The following is a 19,283-nucleotide window of genomic DNA, read 5'->3' as shown; positions in this document are numbered from 1 at the left end:
GCTTCTGAGTGATTTTAATTGCCCAAGAACTTCAAAAATGCCTTAAAAATGGACAAACTGTAAAAGCTTATGACTATTAACAGAAACAGCACAGTTATTTTACACAACACTAAGTAATAGATTGTGTCTGTTTTGCGGACATGATTGATGGAATTCCACATCCAGGGGCTCAGCAGGCCATACATGAACTGTACGCAATGGAAATGTCACCTACAAGTCCAGCTGATAGGGGAGGCAGCAGTTCTCCACACACACAGTTAAAAAAAAATAAAAACGGCAGAGGGTGCCTCTGAGAAGCAGGACCATACTGAGCCTGGTTCTGGGCACCAATGATATAGACTTGGTCCCTTCCTTTTGGTACCTATTCTAATCAACCCAACATGGGGAGGTGGATATAGATAGAAATCAAACAAAGAGACTAGGAAACCTCAGAAGGAAATATCTGAGGAAGAAAAGTCCAGCAATTTGATCAGAAAGTTTTCCCAGAAATGATGCTAATCTCCCATCCCATAGAGGGATGTAGAGGGATTTTCCATCTTTTGTCTCATTTGCTTGTTGCTGTAGCACTAGGAAGCAGGTTATCATGGTTTTCATTTTACAGGTGAGAAATGAGGAATGTTGACAGTTGCATAAGCCAGGAGCAGAGAGGGGATCCAAGCTTCCTCCATGAGTCCAGGAGGTGAGGAAGATGCTTGCCCTAGGCAAAATGAGATCCAATGACACAGCAGCTCATGGTAAAGCTTGGGTAAACTAGATTTGTCCTCAGAGTGAGAGGACACCAACCATAGCCAGCAGGCCAAATCCAGAACTGGAATTGTTTGGCTCTCAGATACTTAAAATTTTCTGATCAGTTGTCAACATTTATATCTGCATTTTGGGGCTTAAAAAAAAATCAGGCACTAAGAGGAAAGGCAACACTTGCTGGAATAGGGTGTCTTTATCTGTATCCTACAGTTCCCTGCAGTCCCCACCAGTCCTTATTGCCTCTCACCTGGCCCAGCTGGTTTCTCTCCATTATTCTCTGGCCTTCTGGCCTTCAAGTTTGTTCTCGCAGGCTTGGATAATCTCAAATCAGGTCTTGGTGTGGCTCATCTCTCTACTCCCAAGATTTCTGGGGTTCCTTGCCCTGATTCTAGTGCTCTGAGTCTAGCCAGTAGTAGGGGATGTGAAGGCTGTTATTCACTTAATTCTCTCTGACAGACAGGCAGATGATCCAGCCATCGGAAGGCTCTGAGGCCGGGTGCCAGTGAGTGACTGTCACAGTTGGTGGCGATAGCGGCCTCACTGCAAATTGTTTGGCCGTGGAAACAGAGAGCATTTTTGCCTGACCCAGTCTACTTTAAAGTCACAGCAGCCATAGTCAGTGTGAGGGTGCATCCCTCCAGGCCTCACGTAAATCTGAGCTTGCATAATTCATGACCAACCCTGACCAGAAATGATGAACATTCTTTTGACAGCTAAAGTGGCCCAGCTACATGGCGATCGCTTAGAAAGACTTTATAGGTTATATGTCCCACCATAATGTGATTTTTTGATAGGTTTGAGGATGAAATGGTCACAAACCTGAGTTTGAAATTCAGGAAGATTATTTTCTGGTGGTTAGATGTTGAGAAAAAAAATTTAAAAACACTCCAGACCTAGTCTCTTCACCTAAGCCACACCCTTGCAAAGAGCTTGCTAAGGGTGGACACACTACAGAGGCTCAGAAGCAGCAGAACATTTTTGTCCCTGACTGCATCCTGAGTGACAGTCATCTCATAAGATTAGTCAAGGGAAATAAGGTCTTTGGATGTCACGATTAGGGCTATGGTGGAAGACAGGGACTCTGAATCATGTCTCACCCTGTGTCTGAGTAAAGAAGAAATAATTACAGAATTTCGTTCCTTGGGGACCAGAAAAGCCTACTGTTATGAACTATTAAGTGGGAAGAGCCATTTAAGAGGAGCTGTCTCCTTTTAGGATAGGATAGAGGAAGGTTGAAACCAAAAGGGGAGATCATGGTAAGTCTATCTACGCCTTTCCATCTTAGATCCTCCAAATCCCTGCAAGTCTCTGTTCCCTTATCAGAAGGATGGATAATTATTGGGTAACTATGGGGATTAAATGAGGCTATACATGCCACTGTCCTTTGTGAATGTGAAAGAAATACGCACATGAGGTATCCATGGGAAACTTTTCTGTTTCCCTATGAGGACCCACTCAATAGCGTCCAGAGTGTCCATGGTTCAAGTAGTGGCTGGCTCAGGAAATCCTTGAGGTTGGCTCAATGATTGATTTCAGGATTTTTCTTGCTCAGAGTTTTGGCCTGCCATCTGCTCCTGACAGTGGTGGCCACAGACACTTACATGGACCACTCTGTAAATCCGAGGGAGGAAGTCTAGCCTGACAATCGCAAACCCTAGATGACCTCAATGGTGTCTTAAGAAGGTTACACATAGGTCCACTCACTCCATTTCTGGTATTGGGTTTCCAGAATGCCTACTGTTTAGTCTCCTAACTATGAGCACATAGCTTTTGTTCACATTTCTAAATTGTTCCTGCAAAGGCAAGGGCCCAAGTGTTCATTTCGGTCATTCCCACATTTAAAAACAACAACAACAAAACGCTGCTGGCTCAAGATGACTTACACACATGTACATGTACATAGTTACCAAATTACTGTGCTATAGATATTATTCCTTGATATTCTACAGCCCACAGACTAGGTGTCACTAGCCAACTTGGTATTTGCTTTATATAAGCCACATACTACTGAGCAGCTATTGAATCACTCTCTTGCTGATTATAAACTTTGCAATATCCACATTTCAGAATCATCAAGAAAGAGTTATATATTGGAAGGTTATGATGGAGTATAAAACAAGGGGAGGTTAGGAATAAATGATCTGTTAGAGAACAAAGGGCATGAGAAATGTGTTTGCACAGGCACAAATGAGTGGGGATAAAAGTGAATGTTTTGGATGTTGGTAACACAAGGTCCCTTTTAGGAACCCTGGTCCCTGTGCTCTCTAAAACCCTGGAAGGTGCAGATGGCAAGACTAGCAGATGGGCAGGTTCAGGAATAGCAGAGTAAGGGAAGGGAGGGGGAGAAATAAAAGCAAACTGATATAAGTGGCAGGTTTATTCGCACATGCTTAGAGAGAGAGAAAAGACAGCCAAGCCCAGAGTAATATGACAGCCTGGCAGGATTGTTATTCCCAGAAGCCGGGACACTAAAATATTTCAGCCAGTTTTCTGCTTTAACTCCCCAAGGGAAACACTTGCTAACAAAGACTGCCCATGTTATATGCTCAACATAATGCAGAAATTGCCATTCTATTTTCTTGGGTAAGACAGAGTGTTCACAACCTTTCTCTCGATGGCACCGGGCTGTGGTCACCAGCTGGAGGCTTCTACACTTTCACTCTTATTTTCTCACTAAACACGTATGCATATAAACACGTGACCAGGCACATACATACAAACACACCACATGAACACACACACACACACACAGCAACAGCACAGCCATCTGGACAGCCATGCTTTCCCATAACACTTTTTTTTTCTTTTCAGTTCTGACAGCTTTAACCCAAGAATCATCTGCCATCAAAAATGCCTCATATTAAAAGAGGTGGAGCCAAGCCTGAGGATGGGATGTTTAGAGTAGGAAAAGATGGAATAAAAAAGAAGGTTGTCAAGGAGGGAAATACAGAACAGAAAAGAGAGCAAGAAAGATTCTTAGTTTCTGCTATTTTGTTAACAAGTTATCATTATAGTTACCAATAAGATCATCATAGTCCACTGTTGATGAGCCTGGTCACCTGTAGATATGATATTCACTCACTCCCCTCTGAGGCTTGGTTTCTCACACAGGGGACAAGTGTTTCTTTCTCTTTAATTACTTATTATTTGCTGCCAGTGTACAGCACTCTATGCTTAGAACATGGCACCTGGCAATTCTGTGCTTTAGGTCTGTGTCTTGTAAATACTTCCATCAATGAGTTTCACGGGAGGAACAATTTTGTCCAAGAATCACTGTATCTCTCACAGCATCCGATCCACAGCAGAGTAGAGAGTGGATGCTAAATAACTGCCTCTTAATAATGAATGAGTAAATAAATGAGTTAGTGCATGAACGGACTGTTTAAGTGGATATAAAAGGAAATGGATAGCACTAAGACGTGTAAAAGCAATAATGGGGAAAGACGGGAAGAATACGAAATAAACACGGGGAGACAGAAAAATGTGTTCTGATCTATGCACACTGCAGAGATGCTCAGGGTCCCTTCCCTTATTGCCTCTCCTAGGACTCCAAAGCACCGTAACATGCATCTGAGAAGGCTAAAATCTTAGAAAACAAGAGTTTAGTTGAAAATGAAGTTTGTTTCATTGGGTTTTCTATGAAAGCACCATTGGTGTTCTTGTTCTCAGAGATCTGTAATGCTCCCACCACTCATCCCTCTATCTGCCCTCCCATCCATCCATCATTCTATCTGTCCCTGCACATAACTCACTGCTCCAATCACTCACCCACCCATTTTCTTTCCATTCATGTACCCATACACCCATCTATCTAATCATCATCTCTTCATCCTTTTGTTCAGTAGCACTTATTGAGGCCTGGCTGAATGCAAAGCACCAGGCCCCACTCCAGCTCAAATACCCAGATATGTTTTAATGTTGAGCACAGGAAACTTGCCTAATTTCCAGCTAACTCTTGACGTTGAAAGATGGCATCAGTTTCCTCCACAGTCACAAACATCTCTCATCTGACACCTTTACTCCTATAAGAAAGTCTGAAGGCAGGTTGGTGGGATGGGTGTGGCTTTGGCTATGACCCTACATAGAGATGGATGAAAAGCGAGCCCCAAAGACAGACATGAGCATAAAAACTGCCAGACTCACCAGCTTGGTTTGTGGTGATGTTGACTGAGACGTGCTGTGGGGGGAAGGGACTCTTGCTAGAGACTCCATTGATGGCCTGGATATCAAATGTGTAGGGGGTGTGGGCCCACAGGCTGCTGATAGAGACACGACACTCAGTCAGGCCTAGCTGCCTGGGTACAAACTCCACATTGTCATCGCAGCGGGAACAGCTCCGGCGGTCTGCTCGGCACTTCTTGCAGATGATGTTGTAGGTCACGTCATCACGCCCACCAGTCTCTCTTGGAGGGTGCCACTCCAGAATGATAGATGTCTCATTGACGATGGAGATGACATTTCGGGGGCCTGATGGGACACCTGCAGGGAAATAAAGGTCCAGTGAGGCTTAGAAGACAGCTCCTTGATCAGCAACTCTCTAGGCTACCTTTGGTGCCTGGCCAACCTCCACCTCAGAACACACACTCTATTCCTCAACCCCAAACCTCCATGTTCAAATCCATCATAGAGGCAAAATAAGGTAGACAAAGATGACAATCTGCTCCCAACTCTCCTTTCCATCATTATTACACCGACTTGCTTTCTTTTGCTAGGGTATGCCAAAGGAAAGAAAAGTTTAAACATGTGAGTGTAGATACCTTCATTCCTAGGACTAAGCCATGACTGTTCATGGTTAATATGCGTGTATCTAAGACAGCTACTGAATTTTGTACCTTTTCTTCTCTGGATTAGAACTCAATGATATAAGAGCAGACGCTCCCCAAACCCCTACTGATTCTGGAATCCTATGCATGTGCATGGTTCAGGGCTTTCTCTATAGCATAGGCTGCCAGAGCAGCTGGAGTGATGAGTAGCCACATGCCACCAGACTGATACCTGTAGACAAGAAGCAGTCCTGGATAGGAGAGGTTCACAGAGCCACCATCTTTGACCCAATGACTCAATAAAGTACAAGGGTAGGTTTTGAAGCAGCCAGCTAGCTGCTTTATATGCATGGATTTATTTATCTGCCCCTCCCTCTAAGGAACCCTACCAGGAAGATGCAGTGATAATCTCAAACATTCAGAAAGAAAAAAGCTTGCAGAGGAAGCTAGCTTTTGGTCACATGGTCTACAGGAACCAATGTCAAAATGGAGGCCCAGGCCTGCCTATTTCCAAAGTGTGTATTCCTAAGCAGAGACATGCTTTTAGCACCTGTTTTCCCCAAACTAAGCAAGCTTACTGGGGTGGCCATGGGTATTCATGATTCAGAACATGAAAATGCCTTGCTACAGAACCCTGGGAAATGTGAGCCCTGTAGGAAATGCTGAATTAATGGCCACAGTGCCAACATTTTTAGATTATGTTGGAGAACCTCCTTCCCACAGACAGGATTGATCATAGCCTCAAGTTTCTAAGCCTGAGCCTTGCATATTGTCAATGTTTAACGGGTGGAAATGAATCCTACCCGGAAGCCCCCCTTCTGAACAGCAGGTCGGCTGGAGCAGCCGCTCCCGATCGTAATGCATTCAGAATGCACACACGTGACCATCACCAGCTGAACGAAGACATGTGTAAAGTGGTTCATGCTGGAGACAGGAATCAATTGCCAACACACAAAATGAGGGAATAACAACAAGGTCGGAGGGCACCAGGGAAGGATTCTGTGTTGAATCAGTCAACAGCAAGCAGCTAGAGCAGAAAGCAAATATTAAACCAGATTCTATTAAAACATGAAAGAAAATCAGTACTGTACTATATAAAGCCCATTAGGCCTGAGCTAAAGCATGGCGTTCGTGCACACTTGTGACAGGGTGGAATTCACGAAGCTTTTTTACTGAAGCCTTGCAAATGGTGTTCAAGAATTCTCCACCCACCTCCCCAGGGATACACATTCATTTTCTTCAAGTAAGCACACAGCTAGTACAGGGAGAGCAGCAGGTCCTGTCTCAGATGTGTTCTTACTGAGTCAGGACAGCCTTGCTGCACTGTACAATCTGTTAAAACCCATTTTGGTCCGTGCATGTCTTGAACATCTTTGTTTGCTTCAGGCCAGGGAGACTCAGCCCACAGGCTCCCATTGATCAATGCCGCTGTTGCTTGCCCCACTTTACAGCAAACGGATGTGCCTCAGCAACAAGCCACACTTACACTCTCAGTAAATACATCCTCTGAGTGGGTGCTCTGCGCTAGGTGTGAAGTAAATCTTTTAAAAAGTTGTTAGGCCAGAGCAAACCAGGAGGTCCCAAGGCTGTCTTTCAGAAAGCAGCCCCAGGTAAAAAAGGCTGAGGCTTGATCAAGAGAGCAACCACCTAGCCCTCGCACTTTTCAAAACCTCTCTCCTCTAGAGATCACCTCTTCTGTCTGAACTTCAGCCTCATCCTGTGCTCTGACTCCAGGTTCTGAGCATAAACATTTACAGAAGTCGTCACTAGTTTCAAACCAAACCGTACACCCTGGCATCACCCCACACTGCTCTAGCTTTCCCAAAGTAGCCGTCCCTCGCTTCTCTGAGCTCAGCTGCCTGCTTTCCAGCTACCACGACTGTGCTACTCTTGTCCTTTCCTTGACAAATTCCGGGACTGTACACCTCAGTCTTAGCATTCCTTGACACCCTGTTTAGTCACCAGCCAGCTCTTAGGAATCAGATCTTTGGTGTCCTTCACTGTGTCCCCACTGTGGCCTGTCAGGGTCACTTCCTTATTGTGGCCTTTTGGAATGTTTCTACAATTTCCTGTGTACCCTAAAATGTCTTTGCCCTCCTGAGACTGTACAGGGTGTTCTTTGTTCTCCTTGTCTACTTCAGGAACTCCAGCTCTTAGAGACCTGAGGTCTGTTCTTTGAGAAACCTTCCCTGATATCTGTCAGTCATGCAGTTACTTCCTGATCTCCCATAGATCTGTTTTTAATACCTAACATAAATTGAGCTCAGCTGATAAATTGTACCATTGCACAGTGAAGGTGTCTGTTTCTGGGTCATCCTCACCATAGTGCAGCCTCCTGATAAGAAGGTATCTGGTTGTCTGTAATAGCCAAGACCACATAGTGATTTATCTAGTTTTCCCCAATATCCAGTAGTCACACTCTCTCTCCTCACCTTTTTGTTTTCTATGCGCATGACCGAAGGTCTCACCTGTTCTACTCCCTCAAAGCACACTGGTTCTCAGGGGTTGCCTATCAGATGTTTGCATTACAGTTCCTAACAGTAGCAAAATTACAGTCATGAAGTAACAACAAAATAATTCTATGGTTATGGGTCACCACAACATGAAGAACTGCATTACAGGGTCGTAGCGTTAGGAAGGTTTAGAACCACTGCTCTGGTGAACTGGGACACCTTTTTGTGGCAGGTAAAAGGCCCTCAGGCAGACATGGACCGTGCTGCTGCTGCAGCGGTCAAGGCCACTTGCAAGCGGCCGTAAGTAGCAGAGGCATTGATGAGATAAAGTGGGAAGCGAAGAGCTGGCTCTGACAGCCCTGCCTCATCTGCTGCTGTAGCTCGAGAGACTCCCCTTGGTGGACAGTCCTCCCCATTGCTCCTAGCCGCTCAGAAAGGACGTCCCCAAGAAGGGACTTTCCCCCACATGTCTCTTTGCATGTGAAATATGGCTGCTCCATTCCAATTTGCATGTGCTTTTCACAGTGATCATCCCTGCGGGGCATGAGGAAAGCAGAAAGATGGCATGGTGGTTGAGTTCAGGGGCGAACCGACTTCATTATTTTCTTCTAGGTAACCTTTACCGGACACCCAGGGCCTTTCCTGAGAGCGGAGCACGCTGTCCAGGAGAAGGCAGCACGTCTGTTTTAAACCTTTCCCCAGCCTTCTCACCAGTGGGTATATCCTGGTTAACTTCTCAGAGTGGGCACCACATGCATTCTTACGGAGATGGCTCAAGTTTGGGTCACAAGAGTGACTGGGAGTCCATTCATTATTCATTCACCCATTCATCCTTTCACTGTGACAGCAAAAATTCTCTGGACTCTTTTTTTCAGGCACTTAGGGAGCAAAGAAAGTGAGAAACAAAGAAGGCAGACTTATGTTGAGAGGGCTGGTATTTATCTCTGGAGAGGGAAATCTGACAGAATAGGAGTAAACCTGGGGATAAATGGAATGGTTTCAGATAAGAATAAGTGCTGTGAGATAAAACAGCCCTGGGGCTCAGATCCCTGGGACAGTGTTGAGCTCTGTCCTTTACTCCCATGAGGTCTGTTCTGGGGCCAGGCAAGCTGGTGCTTTCAGAGCTTGGGGGGGGGGGGGAAGAGGAATGATCCCAGGTGTCTGAGCTCTGGCATCTTAATGAGACAGGCACATTCCTGAAGATAGGCGGCCCAGGCTCTCATGTGTGGGTGAGGCTGTCTGCCAGAGCCAATCTAGACCCAGGTATAAATCTCACTGGCGGAAGGTGCTAGGACCACTTTCTAACCATTCAGGTGTTTCTCCTGCATTGGGGGGGAGGGTACTCTTTTCGGCTACTATTCATTCAGAATTTAGGCTTCCAGAAACATCCTCAGGAGAGAGACCTAAATGTTGCAAAGGGGAGCAGAGAGGGAGGTCAAAAGAAAGGAAGAAAATCTGCTACTTCCATCAGCAAAAAACCCCATCAACTGCCTGGCCAGGCTCAGCAGACACAGTCTCCTTGCCAGAGCCCCTAGTCTCAAGACTGCTCCCTCGTTTTTCTTAATTACATACAGACAAGCTTTCTGAAGCCTGTCTGATCTGTTGCCACGGTTACTACTGATGAACATATTCTGTTTAAAAGGCTAGGGAAATTCAGTCCTTTGAAAGAATGGGAAAAGTGTTGAGCTGTGATTTTTCTACTTGGATGAGGAGGGAGGATGTTGGGTCCTTAGTTATGAAGATGGGTCTCCAATGTCTTGCAGGATATGTCCAAGGAGTGGGCTCAGTCACATGGAACACAATGGTCACATGGACTTCAAGGAGTTAAACTAGATCCCTCTGGAGGCACAAAGCCAGCCCAAGTGTTGTAATCTTGAGATAGAATCTCCCTGCTTCTTAATGTGATTTTGGTCAGATGACTTTATTTGTTTAAGAATGAAACGACAGGGTGGGTGGCAGAAAGCAAGAGAGTTTATTTGTAGCCATCAAGCTGGAAATAAGAGTACACTTGAGTAATCAAAAGGAAAATGTGTTGAAGACAGGTAAGCCCCGAAAGCTGCTTCCCTTATCAGGAATCTTAATAAGGCCAACCTCCTGGTCTCAGAACTTTGAAATGAATTCCAGGCTCACACAAGGAGCAGAAAAGCCAGATATGGCTAATCTGCAATGCTATAGCCAGGTCTACCTTCTTAGACATCCCTCCCACATGGATTCCTGGGGACGTCAGCAGTGGGATGATGCTGTCCTAGAGAGCCCGCATGCAACCTGGCATGGTACTCTCTGCATTGAACTAGAAAGGATCCGTCCCACTCTCCTCCTGAGAGAATCTGCTAAAGCAATCAGGGTTTCTGGCAGAAAAGTGAACATGTGCTCAGTGCATGACTGTTCACACAGCCAGCGAACAGGCTCCCTGTCTTCTTAAGTCAACCATGAACCCCTGAATATTTATACCAATAAACTTACACAGCTCTGAGAAAACGAACTTTAAGCCTTGATCTCCTCCTCTAAAAAATGAGACTGTGGCACTGTCGCTGGTACGTGGAAGAACGGGGGATGTCAGTGGCTGTAATTGTCATCATTGTCATTATTGGATTATCAGGAACCCTGATGATCCACTCATCTAATTAAGGCTCATCTCGTACAATCATTCTTTCCATGGGCACAGACTCCGCATCCAGGATTATGCTGAGCAGTGTACAAGGCCAGAAAATAGTGGGTTGTGTTAGGAATCTCAGGGAGATATAAATCCCTATAGGTAAAAGTGAAAGTATTACAGTTAGAGTCATATTTTCTGATATGATGTAGAGGTTCTGTCCTCAAGACTGGGTCCACTCTTGGGGAGAAACATTTTGGAGATTGTTTCTACCCAATTCTGTATATTCCAGGCTATTTAGCTCCAAGAAGCACACCCAAAATGGACTACCCTTAAACATGAGCCTGTGCATCCAGAAAAGTCTGGATCTTGACACTTTCTAAACATGTGATCTCTGCTTTTACTTGTACCTGTGCTTCCTGATCTCCTGAAAAAAAAAAAAAAAAAAAGGTCTTCATAGCCCTCCTTGATATACAGGCAAGAAAACCCCTTCTTATTCCTGAAGGAAGCTACATCCTCTCCTCTGTTTATCCTTAGAAAAAAGAAGTGAAGCAGGGTTTTTGAATGAGCCAAAGGACATTTAATGCTCAAGACCCTTGAGCATTGAGCATTGTCAGTCAAGAAAATCCATAATATAATGTTCTCCTGGCTGAAAAGAGTCAAGACTGTAGTTTGAATAAAATGACTACATGCTTAAATATAGGCTGAAGGCTTAGAGGCAGTAGAGAGGATGAGGAGGAGGAGGAGGAGAAAATGACATTGGGGTAAGGATGAGGGGAGAGAGGTGCAACTGCCCAGGAACACAATGGGTGGTGTACTCATTGTAGATCCAACATTAGTTCTCCAAAATGAGGATTTTGTCAGAGTATCTCTGTCTTCATTGCTCATTGTGGCCGAGCTAATTAAAGGAGCTACAGCTGAGTGATTGGAAGGCTTCCTAGAGAAGGTGGAAAAGTCCTTGAGAGTCTACAGGAAAATAGATAAGATCCAGAGGACAATGGCATCGGAGGAAATATGGGATGTACACATTTTCTATGGGTGCAAAGTATGTTAGAAATTTTCATCCATTTTATTGTTATGCCTTGCACTAAATACAGAACACAGGAGGAAAGCAAGCTTGGCTGGAAGGTGACACAACCTGGCAGAGGACATACTCGCAACTGTCAGAGATGTACAATAGTAATCAAATGAACATGAACATAGCTTTACAGTCCCTTGCTTTCTTCACCCTTTCTAGCTGCCATGTTTAGCTATGACATGCTCCAGTGTGAGCTCAACTCTCCTTCTCTGCCCTGACCTCCTCACAACATGACTCTGACTCCTCTCCCATGGTGATCACACCAGGTACAGGAGTTCAAGAAGAGATCAGACAGGAACCACCAGTGTCTTATAGGAAAGAGTATGATGAGAGGCAATGCATTTGTGTTGGTTGAGGACTTTGGAGAAGGAATTGAGCCCTCTTACTTCCAATGAGCCTGCCTTGGACACTATGACATCAGTGGTCATCAACAAAAAAAGGTTATCAGATTTTGTCTTAGGGTGAGGGGGACTGTTGAAGCCATATTGGGAAGTTGAGAACAAGTTACCAAATATATTCTGAAAAGAGGTGACATGAAATGGACAGAAAAAGGAGTTATTATAGGATGGCAGACCTATTCCCATCAACAACAGAAACTTGGAAGAGCTCAGGGTCACTGCGATGAAAACAAAGCAAGGATGTCTGTAATTTGTGGGTATGATCACCAGGTATAGTGCTTTGCTTGTGTAGAGGAAGAAGTTTTGGGGTGACCTTCCAGAGGTTGAGTTGTACCAAAAAGTCTCCATCAGAGAATGACTGGAGCCCTTCTTTTTGCAGTGTTGGGCATCTTTTGAGGATCTTTTCTTCAATATGTTGGCTGGTATCCTGGGCTAAGGAATAGAGGGCATTAAATCCTGGGGCTAATATATAGGATCCAAACAGCCATTTGAGCCCAAATCTCCCAGGGACAATTTTATGACCTTTGGAGTCAGCTTCAAATGACGCCCTGGACCAACTCACTAGCAATGGGAGGTTTGACTCTTCTAGATTAGTATGAGACAAATCCAGCATCCTCATGGGTAAAAGCAAAGGATTATAATTGCTCAGCAGAACTATATAGAAGTTCCAATAAATGAAGAATTAGAATGGCACCTATTAGTTACAGTAACCTTCCTTTCTGCTTTGCTTTCTACTGCTGTGATGAAGACCGTGAACAAAGGCAACTAGTACTAGTACATAAAATGGTTTATTAGGCTTATACATCCTGATCACAGCAGAAGCCAAGGCAGGAGCTCAAGTAAAGCAGGAAAGTGGAAGCAGGAACTGAAGCAGAGATTATGGAGGAACACATCATAGTTCAATCATCAGGCTCATGTTCAATTACCTTTTTATATACCCCACGATCACTTGCCCAGGGATGGCACCACACACAGAAGGCTGGGTCCTCTTACACCAATCATCAGGCTGACCACATGCATTTGCTTACAGGTCAGCCTGATAGAGGCATTTTCTCAATCATGTTTCTCTCTTCCAAGATGACTCTAGCTTGTATTGGGCAGGCAGACTAACACAGAGTTTCTCTACTGACAGTTATCCATTTTATTCTCTGTGTTGTAATAATTACTTCAACTCCATGCTCTCATGGAGTTTATGTTCTAGTGGAACAGTTTTTCAAGGTGTAGATAAATGTGTGATATAATTGGTGGCAAGGCTCTAGTAATGAAGAACAGGAAGAAGGAAGTCAGTGTGCCTTTTTGGTAAGGTGAACCTTCTCCTAGTTGAAGTCATCTGGACAGACACTAGATTGTGGTTAGTCAGAAGCCAATAAATAGACTATAAGGATACTGTGCCCCAGAACAGAGCCAGTGCCTTCAACAATCCTGAGGAGAAAGTACAGCTGGCTGGGTAAGGAAAATCAAGCAATGTAGCTAAGCTATAAGAAAATCACTGAGTGGGAGAGATGGGAGAAAGGATGGAGAGAGCAAGGTACCAGTGGAGGCAGATTAACAAATTATGCAAATCTTGAGCACAGCTTGCAGAGATTTCACTCTAAGGAAGGCTCCGAAGAAGGACCTACTCAGTTTGTGTGTGTGTGTGTGTGTGTGTGTGTGTGTGTTGTATGTGCATACATCCACATGCACAAGGAAGCCAGAGGAGTATAAGTCTGGGGTCTGCTGGAATACTCTCCACCTTTTTCATGTATATCAGGTTTCTTTTTGAACCTGGAACTGAGTTAGTTGCCTGCAAACCTCAGTAACACACAGTCTCTCTCCTCCGAGGTGCTGGGATCACAGGTATGTGCCTGGTTCTTTAACATGGATGCTGGAATCTGAACTCGAGTCCTCACGCCTGGATAGTAAGTGTTCTTAGCCCCTGAACCACATTTCCAGTCTCATAGTCAGACATTTTAAGTACGACTCTAGCTGTCTTGTGAACACAAGATGCAAGAGGATAAATGCAGAGGCAGACAGACAAACCAGAAGGCCACAGTAGCCATCCAGATGAGGGACAACAGAGGCTTGGGCCAGGATGAAGGACCAACAGAGAAAGAACCAACCTCAGATTATTCTAATATTCTTTCTATATGCATTATCACCAGTTTTTCTCAAAACCAGAGTCTTTACCATCCCCATTTTCATGATAAAAAACTTGAGGTTCAGAGAAGCAAAATGGCTTGTCTGATCAAAGGAGTGTCAAGGTCAAAGCAAGTCTGACACATGGATGTATAGACTTGGCATCTCTTTCTTCTCAGTGAGTGGTTACTTGGTAGCCAAAAGAACTTTGTGTCTACTGGCAACTCCTTGGTCTGGCAGTGATTTGGTAGAAAACTGGTATTTTTTTGACCCGTAGTGTAGATTTCTATAAAGACTAGTTAGAAGAACGGAGAGATGGTGTTGGTCAACATTCAGCAGAATATTTTCTCTTAATAAACACTATATATATATAAAGAACCATATGCTGGGAGAGGTGGTGCACAGCTGTGATCCCAGCCCTGAGGAAGGCAGAGGCAGGCAGATCTCTGTGAGCTCAAGGACAGCCTGGTCTACAAAGGGAGTCCAGGACAGCCGTGGCTACACAGAGAAACCTTGTCTCAAGACAAAGAAACAAACAAACAAAAAGCATCCATATTTGGCACTTTGTGCATAACTTAGTCATATTGATCTTCCTTACAGGTTGGAAGGTAGGGTCTATTATCTTCCACAGAAATAGATGGGAACAAATTATTTGAGTAATGTCATGGAGTTGTTTAAGGCTTGCCTGCAGTCCTGGTGTCTAAATGTGAAAGTCACATATAGAGATAACAGCATCTAGGGGCTTTGGCACGGGGCTCACAAGCTGATAGGAAGTGCCTGCTCACAACCATCTCAGCCCCTCCCCTTTAGGGGCAGGAGAAGCCATTTTGGTTCCAGGGTTGTGTGGGCAAGTCTGTACACTGACATACTGGGTCCATACACAGGCAATTCTCCTAATCATAACAGTTAGTAATGGGAAAGAAATGATTAGTCAAAACAAGGAGGGCCCCTGCTGAGAGGGATTTCAGGAGCATCAAATAGCCTGGTGTCATGTATCTTACCACATACCAATGTTTGTACAGAGAACATGTTGCTTTCCCTTCTTTAATAGAGCTAATTGTCTGGGAGAGAGGGATGGTTTCCATATTCTGGGGCAAGAGACAGTTCCTGTTTCAAGTCTGCACTGGAGCTGGGAGATCAGGTTTCCAGGGAGCTACAGAAACCTAAAGAGGACTGATGAGAACCTGCAGCCAATCTCAACAGTATACTCATAGCCAGTCTCAGGTAGCTGTCCATTCAAGAGAAGTGCAGAAAGCTCAGATGAGGCAAAAGAGAGCAGAGGTTTGATGGCATACTACTCAGAATCCCTGAAGACCTTCCAAACCAAAGAGTGAGTGTGTGTGTGTCTGTGTGTGTGTGTGTGTGTGTGTGTGTGTGTGTGTGTGTGTGTGGTCATTTTAAAGACCTGACCTTCAGAAGTCCTTCCCTAAAAGACTTGAAAACTGAGGCAGGCTCATGACAGCCTATGGTCATGACAGCCCAGGCTCAATTTCCACCAGAGGGTCTTCTGCTCTGTGGACAGTATCCTAGACCATGCCCTGCTAATGCAGAGTCCAAGATGTTTTCTTGGGAAGCAGCAGACTTAGCCTATCTGAATCTTCTTGAACTGTCAAAAGACTTTGTAAAACACTTCATTTCTGGTACAATAGGAATAAAGATTTTACTTGGGCACTTCTCCATGGAGCTACTCCTTCCGGCTGTCATTCTGAACTGACGCACTTGGGACCTGAACCACCTAGAATCATTCAATTGGTTTAAAATGAGCTGACTCCATCCAGAGTTTGGTGATTGCCATTATTCAGGTGCAAATGTGAAGACCAAGTTCAAGTCAGGAAAGTGGATCAAGAGCAATGATACTGTGAATATCAAGACTCAATAACTCTGCACCAAGACAGGACAGGGACAATGATCACAAATGGTGGATCACAAATGGAGGTAACTTAGCTCTTCTAAAATCACTTTCCAAGAGTGTAGAACACATCAGGGCCTTCATGGTATCTAGTACGCTGTGAATTCTCGGGAATAGGACACCAATGAAAGGAGGGTGTGGACTAATCAAAGCATATGTTACCTCATTCTATTATATCCTATCCTATCCTATCCTATCCTATCCTATCCTATCCTATCCTATCCTATCCTATCCTATCCTATCCTATCCTATCCTATCCAATTCATTTTTGAGACAAGGTCCAGGCTGGCCTCGGACTCACTACATAAATGAGGATGGCCTGGACTTTTGATTTTCTAGCTACCACATCCCAAACAAAACCACAAAGAAGCTGAAAAGGGTAGACATTCCTCTCAGAGAGCCATCGACCACTCAAGGTCAAGTCCTGATTCTGATACTTCTTACATACTCTAGTTCTTAGAATGAAAAGTAATCTTAGAAGCTAGTATATCCCAAGTGGCAAATGCCTCTCTGCTGTCCCATCCCACTGGTCAGCCTCTGTTGGATTCTGCCAGGGGAAGTAGGCTCACTAATCTCCTACTTACCAAATCATCTCTTGCTCATGATTGCCTATTTTAAAAAATAATGAAAAAAGTATCTTTTCACAATAAGTCACAAAACCAATAAAATACGTAGGATCAAATCTCACAAGGTCCTCATAACATGTGTATGAAGACAACTATAAACCTTACTGAAGGGCATAAAAAGAAAATTGACTGCCATGTTCTCAGATGAAAAGGCTTGACACCATAGAGAAGATAGTAACTTCCAAAGGGGTCCATATACCCAGTGCCATCCAAGCCCCATTAAACAGGACTGCTTAATGAAATGAGCCCAACTAGCTCTAAGAACCATCTTCAAAAGAAACATTCTTTAGTAAGTGACAAGACATTTTTGAGAAATGAATGCTATCCAGAGGGTGTGTGATAAGGTGACCATCTTTAAAACTAGTATCAGACAGAGCAGGTGATCACAGGGAAACAGTACAGACAGCTAGGTGAGGAGTTTAGTCTATAAGGAAGGAGGTACCTCACTAAGATGTATACAGTTTGGGTGGAGCTGATAGCAGGCTGTATTTTAATAATATAAACACAAATGTCAATATTGCATTCTACACAAGGATAAATTCCAGATGCCTGGACATCTAAACACAAACAGTTTCCCAGGGAGTAAAAAAATGCAAGAGAGTGTTTTTATGCCTAGACACAAAGTCAGCATGCAAAACCCCAATGCCAGAAAGAAATAGATGGTCAGATCTGAGTTCAAAAATTAAAATACTTAGGTACAACAAAAAATGTGCCCACACTAGAGTTACAGATACAGGGAGACTATAGAGCAGAGTGCCACAGGGGATTAGTGGCTTTCTGAGAGTCAGATTAAAAATAGAAAAGGCAAGGGTTCAACACAGACAAGCGCCTGAAGACAAAACAAACTGGCTAACAAATATGTTAAATAAAACCCACTCACATATACACAGGGAAATGCCAGAAATGCCAATCAAAACAGCTAGGAGGTTGGTTAAGTTGGCACAGAATAGAAGTCTCACTAGCATCCCGGCTCACACGGGGAAATGAGACGCATGCTAAACTAAACGGGTATAAACTGGTCAAGTCCTTTGGGAAAGCATGCTGAGGGTATCCACTGATTTGCTAAGTACCTATAATTCTGCACTTCTACCTTGGGGTGACCATGTGTTCCCCAAGGTATGCTTCTGTGTTAATACAGTGGGATCATTGCCTATATTAACAAAAAAAATAGGATATAATAATAATGCCCCTGTGCCCACTCACAGGGGCATTACAGAGCTGGGCTCACATGGATGCCAGCGGATGAGAAGGCTATAAGTTCCTATGCCAGGAACTTATAGACTGAGAAGAGAACTGATGACAACTCGAGATTAAGACACAGCTCCAGTCAGTGTAATGGAGTTGAGGGTAGATTCTGAATCTGGATCCCTGGTAAGGCCAATGGTCAACAACCGGGGATACAGCCAGTCAAAACCAGTCTGACGAGCAATGGTGACCAGGAGAATTCCCAGTAGCAGACACTGGCCTGAGGCCCAGCAGTAGCTCAGCCTCACCCCTTTCTCTGAAATGTGGGTTTGGTGTTTGGCTGACTTGGACCAGAATGTTGTGTTGATACACCCTGAATGGGGAGCCAGGAAGTCAGCTGGGACTCCCTTAGAAGTCAGAGATCATGATGATTCAGGGAGTTTCAGGAGGGCAAGATGACATCAGTGTCTAGCCAAGCTAGAAGAGTTCTTCTGAATCATTCGATCTAAAATCCCTGGCACCTTCTATTCACTTATGATTGCCTTGTTTTGTGTTACATAATGTAGGGAGCCAAGACCCACTTCTTGCTTTTCATCCAAAACAAAACAAAGACAATTGACCAGCCACTCAGAATATGTCCAACACTAAAGAAGTGTTTTGCATGCATTTTTTAGTAGGCATAAAAAACAATATGCTCATTATTTTTAGAAAAGGAACCAAACTGTGGAAGAGTCAGGTAACCTACCCAAGACCACTCAATAAGAGAGGAAGATGGAATCAGGAGTCAACTATGGTTTGCATCACACCAACAACATGATTCCTACCACTAAAGCTGGGATGGACATTTATGGTATCCGATTGAGAGTGGGAGAAAATGAGATCTGTGCATCAAGAGTTTCTAGTCCAGTGGAAAGGTAAGAGTGTGCTGGACAACCTGGACAGAATATACCATGTGAGAAGTGAAGCATCCTCTTCTTTAGGGATGCAGAGCCTGGCAGAGGACAGATGCAAAGATGCACACTCTTGACAGACAGTCTTGTCCTTTGAGATGAAGTGAAGAAGAGATCTAAGAACTTTTGGCTTCAGCTGCCATTAAGTCCCAGCATCCTTCCCTCATCTATCCTTCTTTCCAGAGACCAGAACTTGTACATGTGACATCAGGGCCACTACCCAAGAATGCAGAGGAACATTCATGTCAAGAAAGGACCCACAGAAAGTAGGAAGGACTGCTTTAGGCTGATTTTTAAAGCAGGAAAGAGAGAAAATTAAATAGATAGTTTTATATCAATTCCCTCCAATCTCTGGAACTTCACACTTAAACCAGTGCCCAAGTCTCAAAGAAAGAGTAAGGATCTGCAGCAGGGTGGTGATCCCATTTTCTCCTTCTAGAATAACAGTGGCCTGCAGAAAAGGGGTCAT

The 19,283-nt window shown here is 44.2% G+C and overlaps 1 protein-coding gene across 1 annotated transcript in view; it reads right to left on the bottom strand.

Annotated features, from left to right (window-relative positions):
* Ephb1 (EPH receptor B1) overlaps positions 1-19,283 on the bottom strand; it is a 421,622-nt gene that overhangs the window by 112,861 nt on the left and 289,478 nt on the right. Inside the window, exon 5 of the mRNA XM_060385432.1 lies at positions 4,888-5,223. Coding sequence (XP_060241415.1) covers positions 4,888-5,223 — 336 coding nt within the window. The remainder of the gene's footprint in view (positions 1-4,887; positions 5,224-19,283) is intronic.

This window comes from Meriones unguiculatus, chromosome 6, assembly GCF_030254825.1.
Source record: "Meriones unguiculatus strain TT.TT164.6M chromosome 6, Bangor_MerUng_6.1, whole genome shotgun sequence".
NCBI classification, from domain to species: domain Eukaryota; kingdom Metazoa; phylum Chordata; class Mammalia; order Rodentia; family Muridae; genus Meriones; species Meriones unguiculatus.
The sequence above is the reverse complement of the archived record's forward strand: the minus strand, read 5'-3'. Positions and strand labels throughout refer to the sequence as shown.